The sequence below is a fragment of the Podarcis pityusensis genome (assembly GCF_964106645.2).
Source record: "Podarcis pityusensis genome assembly, chromosome: 14".
Classification (NCBI taxonomy): domain Eukaryota; kingdom Metazoa; phylum Chordata; class Lepidosauria; order Squamata; family Lacertidae; genus Podarcis; species Podarcis pityusensis.
This window is the reverse complement of record NC_138039.1, coordinates 40,022,142-40,038,199: the sequence shown is the minus strand read 5'-3', so window position 1 is coordinate 40,038,199 and position 16,058 is coordinate 40,022,142. Positions and strand designations below refer to the sequence as shown.

At 44.8% G+C, this 16,058-nt stretch overlaps 1 protein-coding gene across 1 annotated transcript in view; it reads right to left on the bottom strand.

Annotated features, from left to right (window-relative positions):
* ATP8B4 (ATPase phospholipid transporting 8B4 (putative)) overlaps positions 1-16,058 on the bottom strand; it is a 116,125-nt gene that overhangs the window by 81,259 nt on the left and 18,808 nt on the right. The window contains exon 7 of the mRNA XM_080980288.1: positions 11,549-11,610. Within this exon, the coding sequence (XP_080836414.1) occupies positions 11,549-11,610 (62 nt within the window). The remainder of the gene's footprint in view (positions 1-11,548; positions 11,611-16,058) is intronic.

Below are 16,058 nucleotides of genomic sequence, written 5' to 3'. Positions count from 1 at the left end.
AGAGGAGAGGACCGGGAATGTGCAGTCTTCACTCCGGTCCGCTCCTAAAGGATAAAAACGGGCCTGCACTGACGCCAGCGGCACAGTTGGCCCCAGAGCATCACCCACTCAGCCTTCCCTCTAATTGTATCATCTCCAACTCCTCAAAAGACTCCATCAATGGTGTCTCTGAAAAATATGCACATCACTTGGGAAGACAAGTGAACTAATGCCAGTGTACTGGAAGAAGCAAAGATCACGAGTGTTGAAGTGATGGTTCTTCAACATCAACTTTCTTGGACTGGTCATGTTGTGCAGATGCCTGATCATTGTCTTCCAAAGCAACTACAGTGGTACCTCGGGTTACATACGCTTCAGGTTACAGACTCCGCTAACCCAGAAATAGTGCTTCAGGTTACAAACTTTGCTTCAGGATGAGAACAGAAATCGTGTTCCGGCGGCGCGGCAGCAGCAGGAGGCCCCATTAGCTAAAGTGGTGCTTCAGGTTAAGAACAGTTTCAGGTTAAGAACGGACCTCCGGAATGAATTAAGTACTTAACCCGAGAGACCACTGTACTCTATTCCGAACTTAAAAATGGAAAGCGTAATGCTGGTGGTCAACAAAAGAAGTTTAAAGACTATCTCAAGGCAAATCTAAAAAAATGTAGTATAAACGCCGACAACTGGGAAACACCAGCTTGCGAGCGCTCCAATTGGAGAACAGCCTTTACCAAAGGTCTCATGGGCTTTGAAGATGCTCAAACTCAGGACGAAAGGGAGAAACATGCTAAGAGGAAGGCACGCTTGGCAAACCCTCACCGTGATCAACTCCCGCCTGGAAACCAATGTCCCCACTGTGGAAGGATGTGTGGATCCAGAATTGGCCCCCACAGTCTCTTATGGACTCACTGTTAAAACTGTGTTTATGGAAGACAATCTTACTCGGCTACGAGTGATCGCCAGAGAAGATGATGATGTATCATTTCTTCCAGGCCAACCTTTTCCTTTCCAGGTTCAAGGGAATTGCTACAGTCAGATGATGGTTGCTATTTTTCACAGCCGGGAAGGAATTCCCCCTGCCCTGCAAGTTTTGCTTTCCCCCTAGCAATTGTCAAAACTTTGGTGGTTTTAGACCTTGGGCAGAATCCTTTAGTCCAACAATCAAGGAAGGGGTGTTGCGGTGACTCACTCCTTTCTGCGGCGGAGATATCAGGGTTTCCCATTAGAGGGGTCCTGAGGGGAGTGCTTGGCAGTGGGCCATAGAGCTTCCCTCTATGTTTTGCAGTGTCCCCATATTCCTGATTGACCCTGTCTTGCCTCAGACTCCCATCTGGGTGCCCAGAGCCCATTGCCTAAGCCAAGGTTCCCTACCTTTGAAATTTAATAAAGTTGTGGCCATTTTAATCTCAAATAGGTTGTCATGTGTTTTCCTTGATCCGAAGTCCGGCTACTGGACAGAGGGGGGACTGCCGCTGGGGCACTCAAATAGAAATTGGAAAAGAAAAGGACATAACATTGTTTTATGATACAAGAAATGGTTTATTACTTCAGATGGGAATGGAGGATAAAAATAAGCCAGGGAATAAATATTTATGATGAGGCAAGTGGGCACATTGTTCCGGTATTGCAAGCAAGCTATTTATAAAGCAGCTACACAGGCCTAGAAGTTTAGTAGAGGGAAAGTTTGAATAGTGAAGTTATGGAAGAGCTGAGACAGCAGAGAAAGAGATAAATTTGGCTGCAGTGAGGTTAGCAAGGAGGAAGGGTTGGCTTGGCTCGTTTTGCTTGTGCCCCTTCTCATGGCCATAACACCACAACTTTTGAGAAAGCAAAAGGCACACAGCCTTAAGTGCAATGTACAAAACTATAATGGGATCCTGTCAACGCTTCTGAGAGGCCTCTCCAAAGCTGTAGATTGGCATAGAAAGATTGGCCCGAACAGCATTGTCGGAGGGCAGATGGCGAAATCGTTTTGCTAAGCTCAGCTAGTCTGGGTCTGCAAGGCAGCCCATGAGCTTTGCCCTTGAGGGTAGTTGCTTACTGTCAGGGACCGTGCTGAGGATGGGTGCTCTAAGGAGGAATGGTGGGAGCCTCCCCATCCTCCTGCTCCTGCTCCTGGATCTTCCCAGGAGCAGGACAGTATAGATTTAGAACAGTGGTTTGCAGAGGGGCCTAGTTCAGAAGGCAGAAGCTGGGAAATACTGGATGGGGAACAGCTAGGAGAAGAAACACTGGAAGAGAGAGGGTTAACAGACTCCCTTTTGCTGGAAAGCATCCATCTGCTCAGCCCAAGGTCAAGGAGAGCAGATAAGGTGGCAGCACAGAAAGCCCAGTAGTAGCGAGATCAGGTTGAAAGACGCGGAAGTGATGGGGGTGACTAAGGAGGAAGTGGGTGGAACCCTTAATTGGGAGCACCTTCATTCTGAGGAATGGATTCTTTGTTCTCTTGCTGTGATCATTATCATTTCTAACTGGTAAGAGACTCCTTTCACTTTGTTATGCTTATCTACTGCAGGGGGGCGGGGGGGGGGGGCGGGGAGCAAGCCGATTCCCTGAAGCCTGACACTTTCTGACTGAGCAGATGCTCTGAAGTGAAAAGGTTCCAGTTTCAATCCCCAACATCTCCAGCTAAGGCTGTAAAAGGCCCCTGTCTAAAACCCTGGACAGGTGCAATATTAAGCTAGGTGCACCAGTGTCTGACTTGGTATTAGGGAGCTTCCCATGTTCCTGTGATGGGGGAAAGGCAGGATACAAAAGTACTACATCAACAATTGGTGCCTCGGACACTTTAAAAAGTGAGTGCCTGGAGGTGGTTGGAGGATGGATGGCAGCTAACAGATTGAGGTTGAATCCTGACAAGACTGAAGTACTGTTTTGGGGGGACAGGGGGCGGGCGGGTGTGGGGGACTCCCTGGTCCTGAATGGGGTAACTGTGCCCCTGAAGGACCAGGTGCGCAGCCTGGGAGTCATTTTGGACTCACAGCTGTCCATGGAGGCGCAGGTTAATTCTGTGTCCAGGGCGGCTGTCTACCAGCTCCATCGGGTACGCAGGCTGAGACCCTACCTGCCTGCGGACTGTCTTGCCAGAGTGGTGCATGCTCTAGTTAAATCTCCTGCTTGGACTACTGCAATGTGCTCTCCGTGGGGCTACCTTTGAAGGTGACCCGGAAACTGCAATTAATCCAGAATGTGACTGGGAGTGGCCACCGGGACCACATAACACCGGTCCTGAGAGATCTGCATTGGCTCCCAGTACGTTTCCGAGCACAATTCAAAGTGTTGGTGCTGACCTTTAAAGTCCTAAATGGCCTCGGTCCTGTATACCTGAAGGAGCGTCTCCACCCCCATCGTTCAGCCCGGACACTGAGATCCAGCGCCGAGGGCCTTCTGGCGGTTCCCTCATTGCGAAAAGTGAGGTTACAGGGAACCAGACAGAGGGCCTTCTCGGTAGTGGCGCCTGCCCTGTGGAACGTCCTCCCTTCAGATGTGAAGGAAATAAGCAGCTATCTTCTTTTTAAAAGACATCTGAAGGCAGCCCTGTTTAGGGAAGTTTTTAGTATTTAATGCTGTATTGTTTTTAACACTTCATTGGAAGCCGCCCAGGGTGGCTGGGGAAACTCAGCCATATGGGCGGGGTATAAATAATAAATTATTATTATTATTATTATTATTATTATTATTATTATTAAAAAAAACCAAGCCATCTTATATCATCATCCTATCAAATTTTCTTTTTAATTAAGATGATACAGCATTACATAGCATCTTTCACATCCCAAGGTTTACGTAACCAGAGGGTTACGTAACCGGAGGTACGACTGTATTGCTAAGTGACTACAAAAAATTTCATGATGTGGGTTACTCTATAACAAGGTGATCAGGGTCATTTATTTTTAGTTAGTTTGCTTTTTTAATCCACTTGTTCTATAGAAAAGCAGCTTACATATTTATAGAACCATGAGAAATGCCCCACACCATCATTTGGCCTGGTCATTTGGCTTATACATCGGACAACTTTCGCTTTAATTGCAATCCAAGTACATGTTGTCCCGGAAAGTTTTCAGCTGCAGCATTTTCATCTAGAGCCAGAATGCCCCTATTCTTCCATGCCTATTCTCTTCTGCATTTTATCTCGCTCAATGCAGAAAACTGTATTAGTGGCAGCAGAAACACAGCCTAGTTCCTGGCATCTAAACAGCTATGTGTGCAACACGAAGCAAACCGTTTTAAGCAAATAGGCCTCCAGTATTGACTGTGACTGTGCACACAACATACCGTATTTTTTGCTCTATAAGATGCACCAGACCACAAGACGCACCTAGTTTTTGGAGGAGGAAAACAAGAAAAAAAAAATATTCTGAATCTCAGAAGCCAGAACAACAAGAGGGATCGCTGCGTAGTGAAAGCAGCAATCCCTCTTGCTGTTCTGGCTTCTGGGATAGCTGCGCAGCCTGCATTCGCTCCATAAGACGCACACACATTTCCCCTTACTTTTTAGGAGGGAAAAAGTGAGTCTTATAGAGCAAAAAATACGGTACTTTCAAAGCACATTTAAAGCACATCTCTGCTCCCCAAAAGAATCCTAGAAACAGTAATTTGTGAAGGGCGTTGGAACTGTAGCTCTGTAAGTAGACTACGATTCCCAGGATTCCTGAGGGACTGTGCTTTAAATGTACGGTGTATATGCAGCTTAAATCTACTATGAGATTGTGGAAAGTTCTTTGTTTTCTAATTGCATTTTGACACTTCTTCCAATACTTATTGCAACCAAATTTTGCACGATGGTTTCTGAGATCAAAGAACAGGTTTTCATCTTATGCTTGGATACAAGAAACTGGGCTCTCCAAATACAGCCTGCGAAGTAATTTGGTGATAACATCTCTGGTCTGTTAGTGAAATAAATTGATTCATTCATTCGTTTAGTGATAAGTTTCTTTTCCGTCGGGGAAGTGCTTTTAGGAGGGAAAGCAAATGTATGGAGGAATCAGCTCAAAACATCAATAATCACCCCTCCACACATGCCAAAAACATAGGATGCATACCAAGTGCATAAAAAAATAAATAAAAGTTCCAGTGATGTTTGGAGGTACACTAAATCATCCCTCTTGGGTAAGACTTCTGTTCTCCTTTGAGTAACACTCAACATGATGTTGGTGTACTGCAATAGGGTTGTTGTTTTTTAGAGACTCAACAAACAGTATGCTCTCTCTTGACCTTCTCTAGCCCAGGATGATTGGATAAAAGGCTCACTTGGGACTTCTGAAGGCTAAACTAATGTAGCCTTGTGTATTGGTACCAGGCCTGGTCAGAGAATTCCCTTCCGTAGGGAGTAATATTGTTCTGTGCTAGTGTTTTTGAAGTCCTGAATTCTTGAAAACACATCTTGATAATCTGGTGGAGCTTGTTTTCTAGGCCATGAGTACTTTGAGGTTGTTTACTTATTAGTCTTATTACTACCTGCCAATGATGCTATAATAAGAATATTTCATCCAATTACAATAGAGTGATGATCTCTGCCTATATGGAAAGATTTTTGGCAGAAGGTAACTGAAACCATCAACAGAACTGAATGGAACAACCTTACATTTACAGAGCAAAATATCCTCTTGAATTATATACCCAGCACATGGAACCTTACAAAAGGACAACAGGAGAGGACTCTCAGTGCCCTTACCACAGCAGAAAGACTGATCATGATGAACTGGGAAAATAAAAATGCGGCTCCCTTCTACGATTGGATTGAAGACATATACAAACTCGCAACATATGAACAACTTGCATATAAACGCAGACTTGCCATGGACAAATTCAATGATATTTGGGAATCCATTCTTACAAATACTGTAATAGGTTAAGATCTGGTAAAATACAACAACCACCTTGTAAAATATACAGTTTTGGGTTTCCCTCCCCCCTCCTTTATTTTCCCTTCCATATGGGTTCTGTTTCTCTTTTTCTCTCTTTTATTTACGTCTCACCATGCTTAGTGCACATATAGGTAAAGGTAAAGGGACCCCTGACCATTATAGGTCCAGTTGTGACAGACTCTGGGGTTCCGGTGCTCATCTCGCTTTATTGGCCGAGGGAGCTGGCGTACAGCTTCCTCGTCATGTGGCCAGCATGACTAAGTCACTTCTTGCGAACCAGAGCAGCACACGGAAACGCCGTTTACCTTCCCGCCGGAGCAGTACCTATTTATGTACTTGCACTTTGATGTGCTTTTGAACTGCTAGGTTGTCAGGAGCAGGGACCAAGCAACGGGAGCTCACCCCGTCGCGGGGATTCGAACCGCCGACCTTCTGATCGGCAAGCCCTAGGCTCTGTGGTTTAACCGACAGTGCCACCTGCGTCCCTGAGTGCACATATAGTTGTGTACTTTTTGAACTTTCAATAAAGATGTTTAAAGGGCGGGGGAATAATGATCTCTGCCTAATAAAGTGATGACTACAACCCAGAATATGAAACGAAAATCGCATCCTGGTTTGATTGATATACAGGTTTGTGGTAAGATACTAAACCATGGTTTCCCAGTCCAGATACAGCAGGAAACTGTGGTTTAATGTTATGGCAACAGATAGACAGGGAGCACAGCAACATAATAGTCTAATACAGGCGTCAGCAACCTTTTTCAGCTGTGGGCCGGTCCACCGTCCCTCAGACCATGTGGTGGGCCGGACTATATTGGGAGGGGGGGATGAATGAATTCCTATGCCCCACAAATAACCCAGAGATGCATTTTAAATTAAAGGACACATTCTACTCATGTAAAAACACACTGGTTCCTGGACTGTCCATGGGCCAGACTGAGAAGGCGATTGGGCCGCATTTGGCCCCTGGGCCTTAGGTTGCCTACCCCTGGTCTAATAGAACAAGATTGTTATGTCTGCTTCTTGTTGCTTTTATAATTTTGTGGCTTTTAGCTTATTTTTTTAAATAATGATGTTAACTGTTTTGTTCATTTTGCAAACCATCTTGAGAATATGATTGAGAGGGTAGTGTCGTAATACATAAATAAAAGAAAATGAATGTCCGAAAAAATGCCAGTGAGTTAATTCTCCTTGCCATTTACCTTGCTGTGCCAAAAGTGACCGAGAAAACAGGGCCTAGGAAAGCTCCAATACATTCCTTTTTTTCGGCTTGCGTAATCTGAAAACTTTTCACATATCATGGCAGGAATTGCAGATTTGCAGCTGAGTTGACAGTTGACAGGGGACTGTAGCCAATCATGGCTGCATTTATTAGCATACATATATGAAGTCAGGGATTTCACATTCACACATGACATCTTTAAGTGTACAATCAACATAAAATTAAGTGTACACCTTAAAAAGGCCGTGCCTTAATTCACCCGTACTCTGATGGCCTTTGAAAAACCCTATGCCAAAAAGCATATTAGATATTGCACAATGATGGACAGTGGATCATCACAGCCATTAACAGAATCTTTTTTAAAAAAAGAATCTGTGTTTGTTACAGCTGCAGTATGTTAATGCTATATTTACAATCTTAAATCCCATTTCAAACAAATGAAATCTCAGAAAATGATGTTTATTGCTAAACATTCTATTCAAAACAACCTAAAATAGAAGCTTAGAGTTCAATTTAAAGAAAGATCATCTCTGTCATATTCAGAGCTGGGATCAACATTCCTCACTTCTATGTTAGCTTCGCAAAGCATAGAGGAGCAGAAAAAATGTGCAGAAGGTTTGGTGTCACCATCTACAAGCCGTCACACTGCAAAGGAGACCCATTAGCAACTTACAAATGCACAGAGATTTACACGCCTGTATTATGGTGCTGGAGGAGACTCTTGAGAGTCCCATGGACTGCAAGAAGATCAAACCGATCCATTCTTCAGGAAATCAGCCCTGAGTGCTCACTGGAAGGACAAGAGAAGAGAAGACACCCTGGAAAAGACCCTGATGTTGGGAAAGATGGAGGGCACAGGGAGAAGGGGACAACAGAGGACAAGATGGTTGGACAGTGTTCTCGAAGCTACCAGCATGAGTTTGACCAAACTGCGGGAGGCAGTGGAAGACAGGAGTGCCTGGCGTGCTCTGGTCCATGGGGTCACAAAGAGTCGGACACGACTAAATGACTAAACAAGAAGATCAGGTGTGTGGAATCTTTGGTCCTCCAGAGGTTGCTGAACTACAACTCCCATCAGCCACAGCAAGCATGGCCATGGATGATGGGAGTTGTAGTTCAACAACACAGAGAGCCAAGGATACCCCACACCTACTGTGGACGTACAGAACCAGCCAGGCTACGCCATGGCTAAGCTGAATAGGAAATAATCCTCATAGCTCACCACAGAATAAAAATGGGTTGAGCCACTTGGCGTTCACAGATTTCTCAGACTAATAAAGTTGCCCATTGCTCATTAAAAAAAAGTTGTGCACAATGTCGTTTGTCAACTTGCAGGGAGATATTTTCTGTTCCAAAAGAAGAAAGGAAAAGTACAAGAAAGAAGATTGTTCATAATCATCTCCCCAGCATGCATCCTATTTACTTCAAATTTCACTTGTATGAGGCATAAGATATAATTGCAGTTATGAGAACATTAAAAAGTTACGAACGGACTGCTTCTCATTATTGCTCCATGTGCGACTTGCATGTGTCACTAATGAAAACATGATGATATTTACTGGGGCACCAATTGCCAAGGCGTTCTTGAGTAGAGTTCTGAAAGGGAAACTTTGGCCACCCCTCTGTTTGTCATTTACCCACACATTTGGTGTTAATATTCTTTAGGCTGATTAACATGTGTATGTATATTGCTCATGATTTCAACACTCAACGTTGTATTCCTACATTCAGCTGAATTGTGAGAATGTGTCGTTTGTTGAAAGCTGCAAGGATGAAAGTGATGTCAATGTATCACTGGTGCAGAGTCCCATATTACAATGCTACCATATAGCAAAAGCTCCATGCATGTAGAAAGCTAGCATATCAGGGGGGAAGTTTTAGTATATCCTCCGCAGTGATGTTCTAATTTTTATCTGTGTTTGTAAGCACCTGCATTTTGAACTGGTATAATCCAGAATTCTATCACTACAGACCATCATCCAATTTTGCCATGGGTGCACAGTCGTACCTCGGTTGACGAACACCTTAGCAGTCAAATGTTCTGGCTCCCAAACGCTGCAAACCCAGAAGGGAGTGTTCCGGTTTGCAAACTATTTTTGGAAGCCAAGCATTCCGCGGCTCCTGCAGCCAATTGGAAGCTGTGCCATGGAAGTCGAACATTTTGGAAGTCGAATGGACTCCCGGAACGGATTCCGTTCAGCTTCCAAGGTACAACTGTAGTAGACTGGCCTATGGCCCGTCTTTCCAGGGGCTTTCCAAACACAGTCAATCTGTACAACAATCCCAAGACTACATTTGGTTTCAGTCTGCTAATTCCTATCCTTCATTCCATCGCTAAAGAGTTCTGACTGATGCTTCCCAAATCTCTACACTCAGGTGGCAATCCTCTTTCTCAGGGTTAGAGTGAATGAGACAACTCTCCTGATCCGACCCATTACACCGAGGGAAGAGTGTATCTGTCTGGCCGGCTCCTTCTCACCCACCTGGCGTGCACGGGTGAGGACTAAATGCCTGAATACCAGCTACAAATGTACAATTCTTCATATGCAGGTGAAAAAAGCACATGCTTTTCTTTATTTTATTTAAAAGCATTTTAATGCAGTGGTACCTCGGGTTACAGACAATTCAGGTTACAGACTCCGCTAACCCAGAAATAGTACCTCGGGTTAAGAACTTTGCTTCAGGATGAGAACAGAAATTGCGCAGCGGTGGCGTGGCGGCAGGAGGCCCCATTAGCTAAGTGGTACCTCAGGTTAAGAACAGTTTCAGGTTAAGAACAGACCTCCAGAACAAATTAAGTTCTTAACCCAAGGTACCACTGTACTTTAAAATCTCTAAGTGGTAGGTAAAAGGTAAAGGTAAAGAACACTTGGATAGTGTCAAAGGCGACTATGGACTTGTGGCGCTCATCTCGCTTTCAGGCTGAGGGTTCATGTGGCCAGCAGGACTAAACTGCTTCTGGCACAATGGGACACCGTGACGGAAGCCAGAGCACACGGAAACGCCGTTTCCCTTTGCGCCGCAGTGGTACCTATTTATCTACTTGCACTTACTGATCAGAGTTCAAGGGCACATTCCAGCCGGGCAAAAATAGTAACATAGGAAGCTGCTTTATACTGAGTCAGGCCATTGGTCCATCTACCCTATCAATTGTTTGTCGCTAACTGGGAGCATCTTTCCAGGGCTACAGGCAGGAGATTTCTCCCTGTCCCACCTCCTGCATGAGCACAGATGCTCCACCATTCAGCTATGGCCCTTCCTCCAGCCCTAAAGGATGGGTTTGCTATAAGAATTTTAAGGTCTCAGATATAGCATAAATATTCATAAATGCACACACATATAAATATATGAACCATGTGTCTGAACTAGTATGGGAGAGCAATCCTGGAGCCATTTTGACTCTCCCAATGACCTCAAATATTCCTCTGCAGTAAGGGAGGCAAATGAGGAAAGCCTTCCCACTGTCCTTTTGCTTGCAAATCCTGTCTTAAGGATGTATTTGTGTATGAATAGGGTGAGCCTTTGACCTGCATTCAGGAACTAAAATACTTACCATCACAATAGAATGGCCTGACTGCCCTGGTAATGTAATCAGTGACCATTATCAGGTATCCTGGCAGGCAGGATTTCTGCTGTAGACCGCCTCCCTCTGTGATGTATGTATGATGTTTTGGGGTGGTGGTCTTGGGCTACAGGGTGGCAATTTCAAAAGTCTATATAAGGGCTTGTGCACCATTGTTCGGGGTTCTCCTCCCTCCTGCGTGTGGTAAGTGGGGACCCTGTCACAACAGTTCCTTGAATAAAGATCAGGCTTACTAGCCGCTTTGCTTCTCAATATACCATGGTTGGCCTCTGTTACTTTCTCCTACCAACAAGGAACCCACTTAAGGACTCTAGACGGGCTCTGGAATACCCCATAAGGGAAAGGGAGCAGTTTTTCTTATAACAGGTTGGTACGTGCCAACCACAGAGCCTAGGGCTTGCCGATCGGAAGGTCAGCAGTTTGAATCCCTGTGACGGGGTGAACTCCCGTTGTTCGGTCCCTGCTCCTGCCCACCTAGCAGTTCGAAAGGACGTCAAGTGCAAGTAGATAAATAGGTACTCCTCCGGTGGGAAGGTAAATGGTGTTTCCGTGCACTGCTCTGGTTCGCCAGAAGTGGCTTAGTCATGCTGGCCACATGACCCGGAAGCTGTCTGCGGACAAATGCCCGCTCCCTCAGCCTATAGAGAGAGATGAGCACACAACCCCAGAGTCGTCCGTGACTGGAGCTAATGGTCAGGGGTACCTTTACCTTTACGTGCCTGGAAAAGAAGCTGCGGTTGAGGGCAGAAAAGACTGGAAGGCCATGTGGGACTCCCCACTCCTGTTTTAATACTTCAATATCAGGATTCTGCGTTTTGACAAATGCCTAGTAATTTCCATCACTGTCTACTGGCAAGAGATATTGCATGCGGAGAATTATAAAGGCGTGCTTCTTACTTGCCATCAATGAGTACTTCGGCCTGCCGGTTGTTCACCTGGTTGTCACTTTTGTGGCGAAACTGCAAAGGGTTAAAAGGAAGAAGAAGAAAAAACAGGCCTGTAAATGCCCAGGTAAGTGTGGTACACAGTACTCCGCAATTAGGTTCCAGCCAGACTACGTTTTTTAAATGAAGTTGACTTGCAGCAGAATGTAAACAAGTTGCTTGGAACAGGAAAGTAAAATGGACTTAGCTAGGGGTTCCATTTGCAGATTTCCACATTGCTGTTTTGCAAACCAGGAGCAGAAATGTAAGGACAAATATAAATAGTTTTCCAGATGTCTCTTTACGGGCTTTCCTGAGCGATGAGCGAGACTGAGAGTTGAAGTGAGGAGGCGACATCAAGGAAAGAATGCCGGAAAAGCCCTTAGCTCAGGAGCACAAAATTAGGAGCTGTGTGGGAATGTTCTTTATCTGTTTATTGATCTGCAATATTTCTTATCCACACTTCACCATCAGAGCCCAGGGTCGGATACAGGAATAGAAAATAGGGTTAAAAACACAGATAACAGCATTACAATTCTAAAATGCCCAAACCCTTTCCAAACAAAGTAGAGCAATATAAATTCTTCCCCATACCAAAAAAAAAGGTGCACCCACAAAACACGTTCAGTGTAAAGAGGTGTGTCATCAGCATATGGCAGAAGTTGTACAATGAAGATGGTAGGTGCACTTCTGTGGAGAAGGGGTCCCACAATTTAGGGACCATTCTGAAAATTAGAGGTTTTTGCCCTCGTGATATATGGCAGAGCTGCTACTTAAAGCTTTAAGAAGTTAAATGGGAAAAGACTGGGGAGAAAATTGCTCCCCAAAGTGCTGTTTCCAGAGTGGGCAAACTCTAGCAGCTTCCCTTTTCTAAACTTGAACTTTCAGACACATTTATTTCATCTATGAATCACTTCCCATGAGGCATCCCAAAGCAATTTGCAATATAACAAAAACACATATAAAACACTTACAAATGTTAAAAACAGCTAAAACAATTGCCCATACAGCCTGGTCAAACTGGCCAGCTTGTGGTCAACCATCAGCAACAATAATCCTCAGGGCCAGTTCAAGGCTTTTTGCTGCCTGAGGCCAGGCAAAAATTGGCAGCCTCATCTATCATGGAGCATGGTACCCAAAGTAGGTCAAGGTATTTGGGCACCTAATGCAGAAAACAATAATAATCAGGAATCTTTGCTAGCTAAGGAGTAAGGTCTACTCATGAGGGCACTACTCCTCACAAGGGCACCATCTAGCAGGTGGGAACATGAGGTCTCCCCAAAAAAAATTCAAGGAGGGAGCCACGGCAGGCTCCATTGGACCTATCCACACCTGTGACCGGCCCCATTGGGGGCTCTCCTGTAGCTGTGACAGGCCCACTGGACCTACCCACAACCACAGCAGGCCCCCTCAGGCCTGCCCATGGCTCCCCATGGCATGGATGACGATGATGATGATGCTTCGGTGATCCCTTGGAGCCAAGTAAGATTGTCTTCCAGAAACATGGTTTTAACAGTGAGTCTGTAAGTGACACTGGAGGCCAATTCTGGATCCACACATCCTTCCACAGTGGGGACACAGGGTTCTGGGTGGGAGTTGATCATGGTGAGGGTTTGCCAAGCGTGCCTTCCTCTTAGCACGTTTCTCCCTTTTGTCCTGTGTTTGAGTGTCTTCAAAACCCACGTCACCTTTGGTGAAGGCTGTTCTCCAATTGGAGCGCACGCAGGCCAGTGTTTCCAAGTTGTCAGTGTTTATACTACATTTATTTTAGATTTGCCATGAGAGAGTCTTTAAACCTCTTTTGTTGACCACCACCATTATGCTTTCCGTTTTTATGTTCGGAAAAGAGTAGTTGCTTTGGAAGACAATGATCAGGCATCTCCACAACATGACCAGTCCAACGAAGTTGATGTTGAATAATCACTGATTCAACACTTGTGATCTTTGCTTCTTCAAGTACACTGGCATTAGTTTGCCTGTCTTCCCAAGCGATGTGTGAAAATGTTCGGAGACACTGTTGATGGAATCTTTCGAGGAGTTGCAGATGGTGTTTATAAATGTCCATGTTTCACAAGCATACAGTAAGGTTGGTAGTACAATAGCTTTGTAAACAAGCATTTTGGTTTGCCTGTGAATGTCCCAGTCCTCAAATTCTCTAAAGCCTGATGCTAAACCTTCATGTGCCAGTGATCTCTTGGGCTTGGGTGTGGCTCAACTTCCATGTCTACCTCTGAGCCCTCAATAACAGCCAAATGGAGCTGAAGTGCCATAATGCCTAACAGTCCTGGTTCTGCCTCACTGTTGCCTAACCTGTCCTTCTGTATCATGTGTAGGGAATCTTTGGCCCTCCAGATGTTGCTTAACTACAGCTCTCATCAACTTCAGCAAGCATGGCCAAGGCCCAAGGATTGTGGAAGTTGTTGTTCAGCACAATCTGGAGGACCAAAGTTTACCTGCACCAGTTCCATATGGTTCCCTTCAGGAAGGATGAGGTCCTCCTCTGAAGAAGACTCCTTTAGTGCGTGCCTGATATGCACCCTCTCCAGAAAGAAAGAAAGAAAGAAAGAAAGAAAGAAAGAACCCACAAGGTAACCAAGAATTACTCAGGCACAATGTGAAGTCTTCTTGCAAGCAAGAACTGATGGACAGATGCAGGCTGATGAACCATTGAGACACTAATCACTCAAGCAGCTGCCAGTTTAGTTGTTGACTGCAAGGCCTTCAGTTCTGTTGCTTTGCAAGATCAAAGGTTTGCCCTGTTGCAATGCCAGAGAATATTTCGCAAAAACACAGAACTGTTTCCCACTGGAGTCAAGCCAGTGGATGCGAAAGAAAAATAACCCCACCTTCCTCAGTTTTAGCTCCACGTTGCTCATCTGCACTAGAACCTTACTAAATATTATCAGAATATGATGCAAGATCTTTTTAAGAAGAAAGACATTTAAGAATTTTATTCAAAACCAAATGTGTGTTTCTTCCACTACCCACTGTTGTCTGGAAATGCCCTGGCAAAGAAAAAGACCAAGAATTCCCCCCAGTTATTTTTTTACTTTTAATGGTTTCCTCTAACTCGCTTCAATTTGATGTATGTTTATTAATGGAATCCTCAAAGCCCCGGGGAGGATTCAGTGAAGAATTCAAGTTTCTTCATCGCCCGCTGAACTGTTTCACAACATCCAAAATCTCCCAATGAAATGCCTGTTTTTGCAAAATTGCCCAATGAAATGCCTGTTTTTGCAGAACTCCTACCCTGGTGCAAAAAACCAGAACACCCTCCAAACGAACCCAGAAACTTGCTGAACTACAGCTTCCACCAGCCCCAGAAAACTTGGTCAATGGCCTAAGAGTTGTAATTCAGCAAAAACTGGAAAACCAAAGGTTACCCCCATCTGAACTTTATACACACACACACACACACACACACACACACACACTTATATTGGGTTTTTTAATACATCATTTCCAACAATCATTTAACATAACGTCTTATCTTATACAATATTGTGACTTCCGACAGCAACTTCTGAAGCTTTTCCGTTCTTTATCGCTTGTTCTGCATTTCTTAATTTCTCTATTACTTTTAATTGTCCTTAACTAATAATTCTCATTCTCATCATAGTCTTTCTTGCAATGTTTCAAATAATCCTCCTTACAGAACTTCTTGCAATCCTACTAACGTAATCTGTTTATTACAATTGCTTTTCAAATAGTTCAAATATTTACTCCAGTCTTCTAAGAATCTCTGATCCTGCAGGTTTCGAATCCTTTCTGTTCATTTGTCTAATTCTGCATAGTCCATTAATTTGATTTGCCATTCTTCTTTCGTCAGTAATTCTTAACTCCATCTGAACTTCATCTGCGCTACTGAGTTCCCTGTGAACACAGTATCCTGGCTGATCCCAGCAGGCGTGCTCTGACCGCCACTCAGCTGATCCGTGGGGAAAGCAAGACTCCTTTGCCAATGCACAATCAGAAGCACATTCTAAGGCTCCCAATTGTGCATTGGCAACTGTAGGCCTGTCTCTCCCATACCTGATTTCACCCATGGCATCAGGTGCAGGGCAGGTGGATGTGGTTTGGGGAAAACAGCCTCATGGACCACACTGAAACCCTAGGTAGGTCCATGAGCTGCGGTAACTGTGCCCCTGAAGGACCAGGTGTGCAGCCTGGGAGTCATTTTGGACTCACAGCTGTCCATGGAGGCGCAGGTCAATTCTGTGTCCAGGGCGGCTGTCTACCAGCTCCATCTGGTACGCAGGCTGAGACCCTACCTGCCCGCAGTCTGTCTTGCCAGAGTGGTGCATACTCTAGTTATCTCTTGCTTGAACTCCTGCAATGCGCTCTACATGGGGCTACTTTTGAAGGTGACCAGGAAACTGCAACTAATCCAGAATGCGGCAGCTAGACTGGTGACTGGGAGTGGCCACCGGGACCATATAACACTGGTCTGAAAGACTTACATTGGATCCCAGTATGTTTCTGAG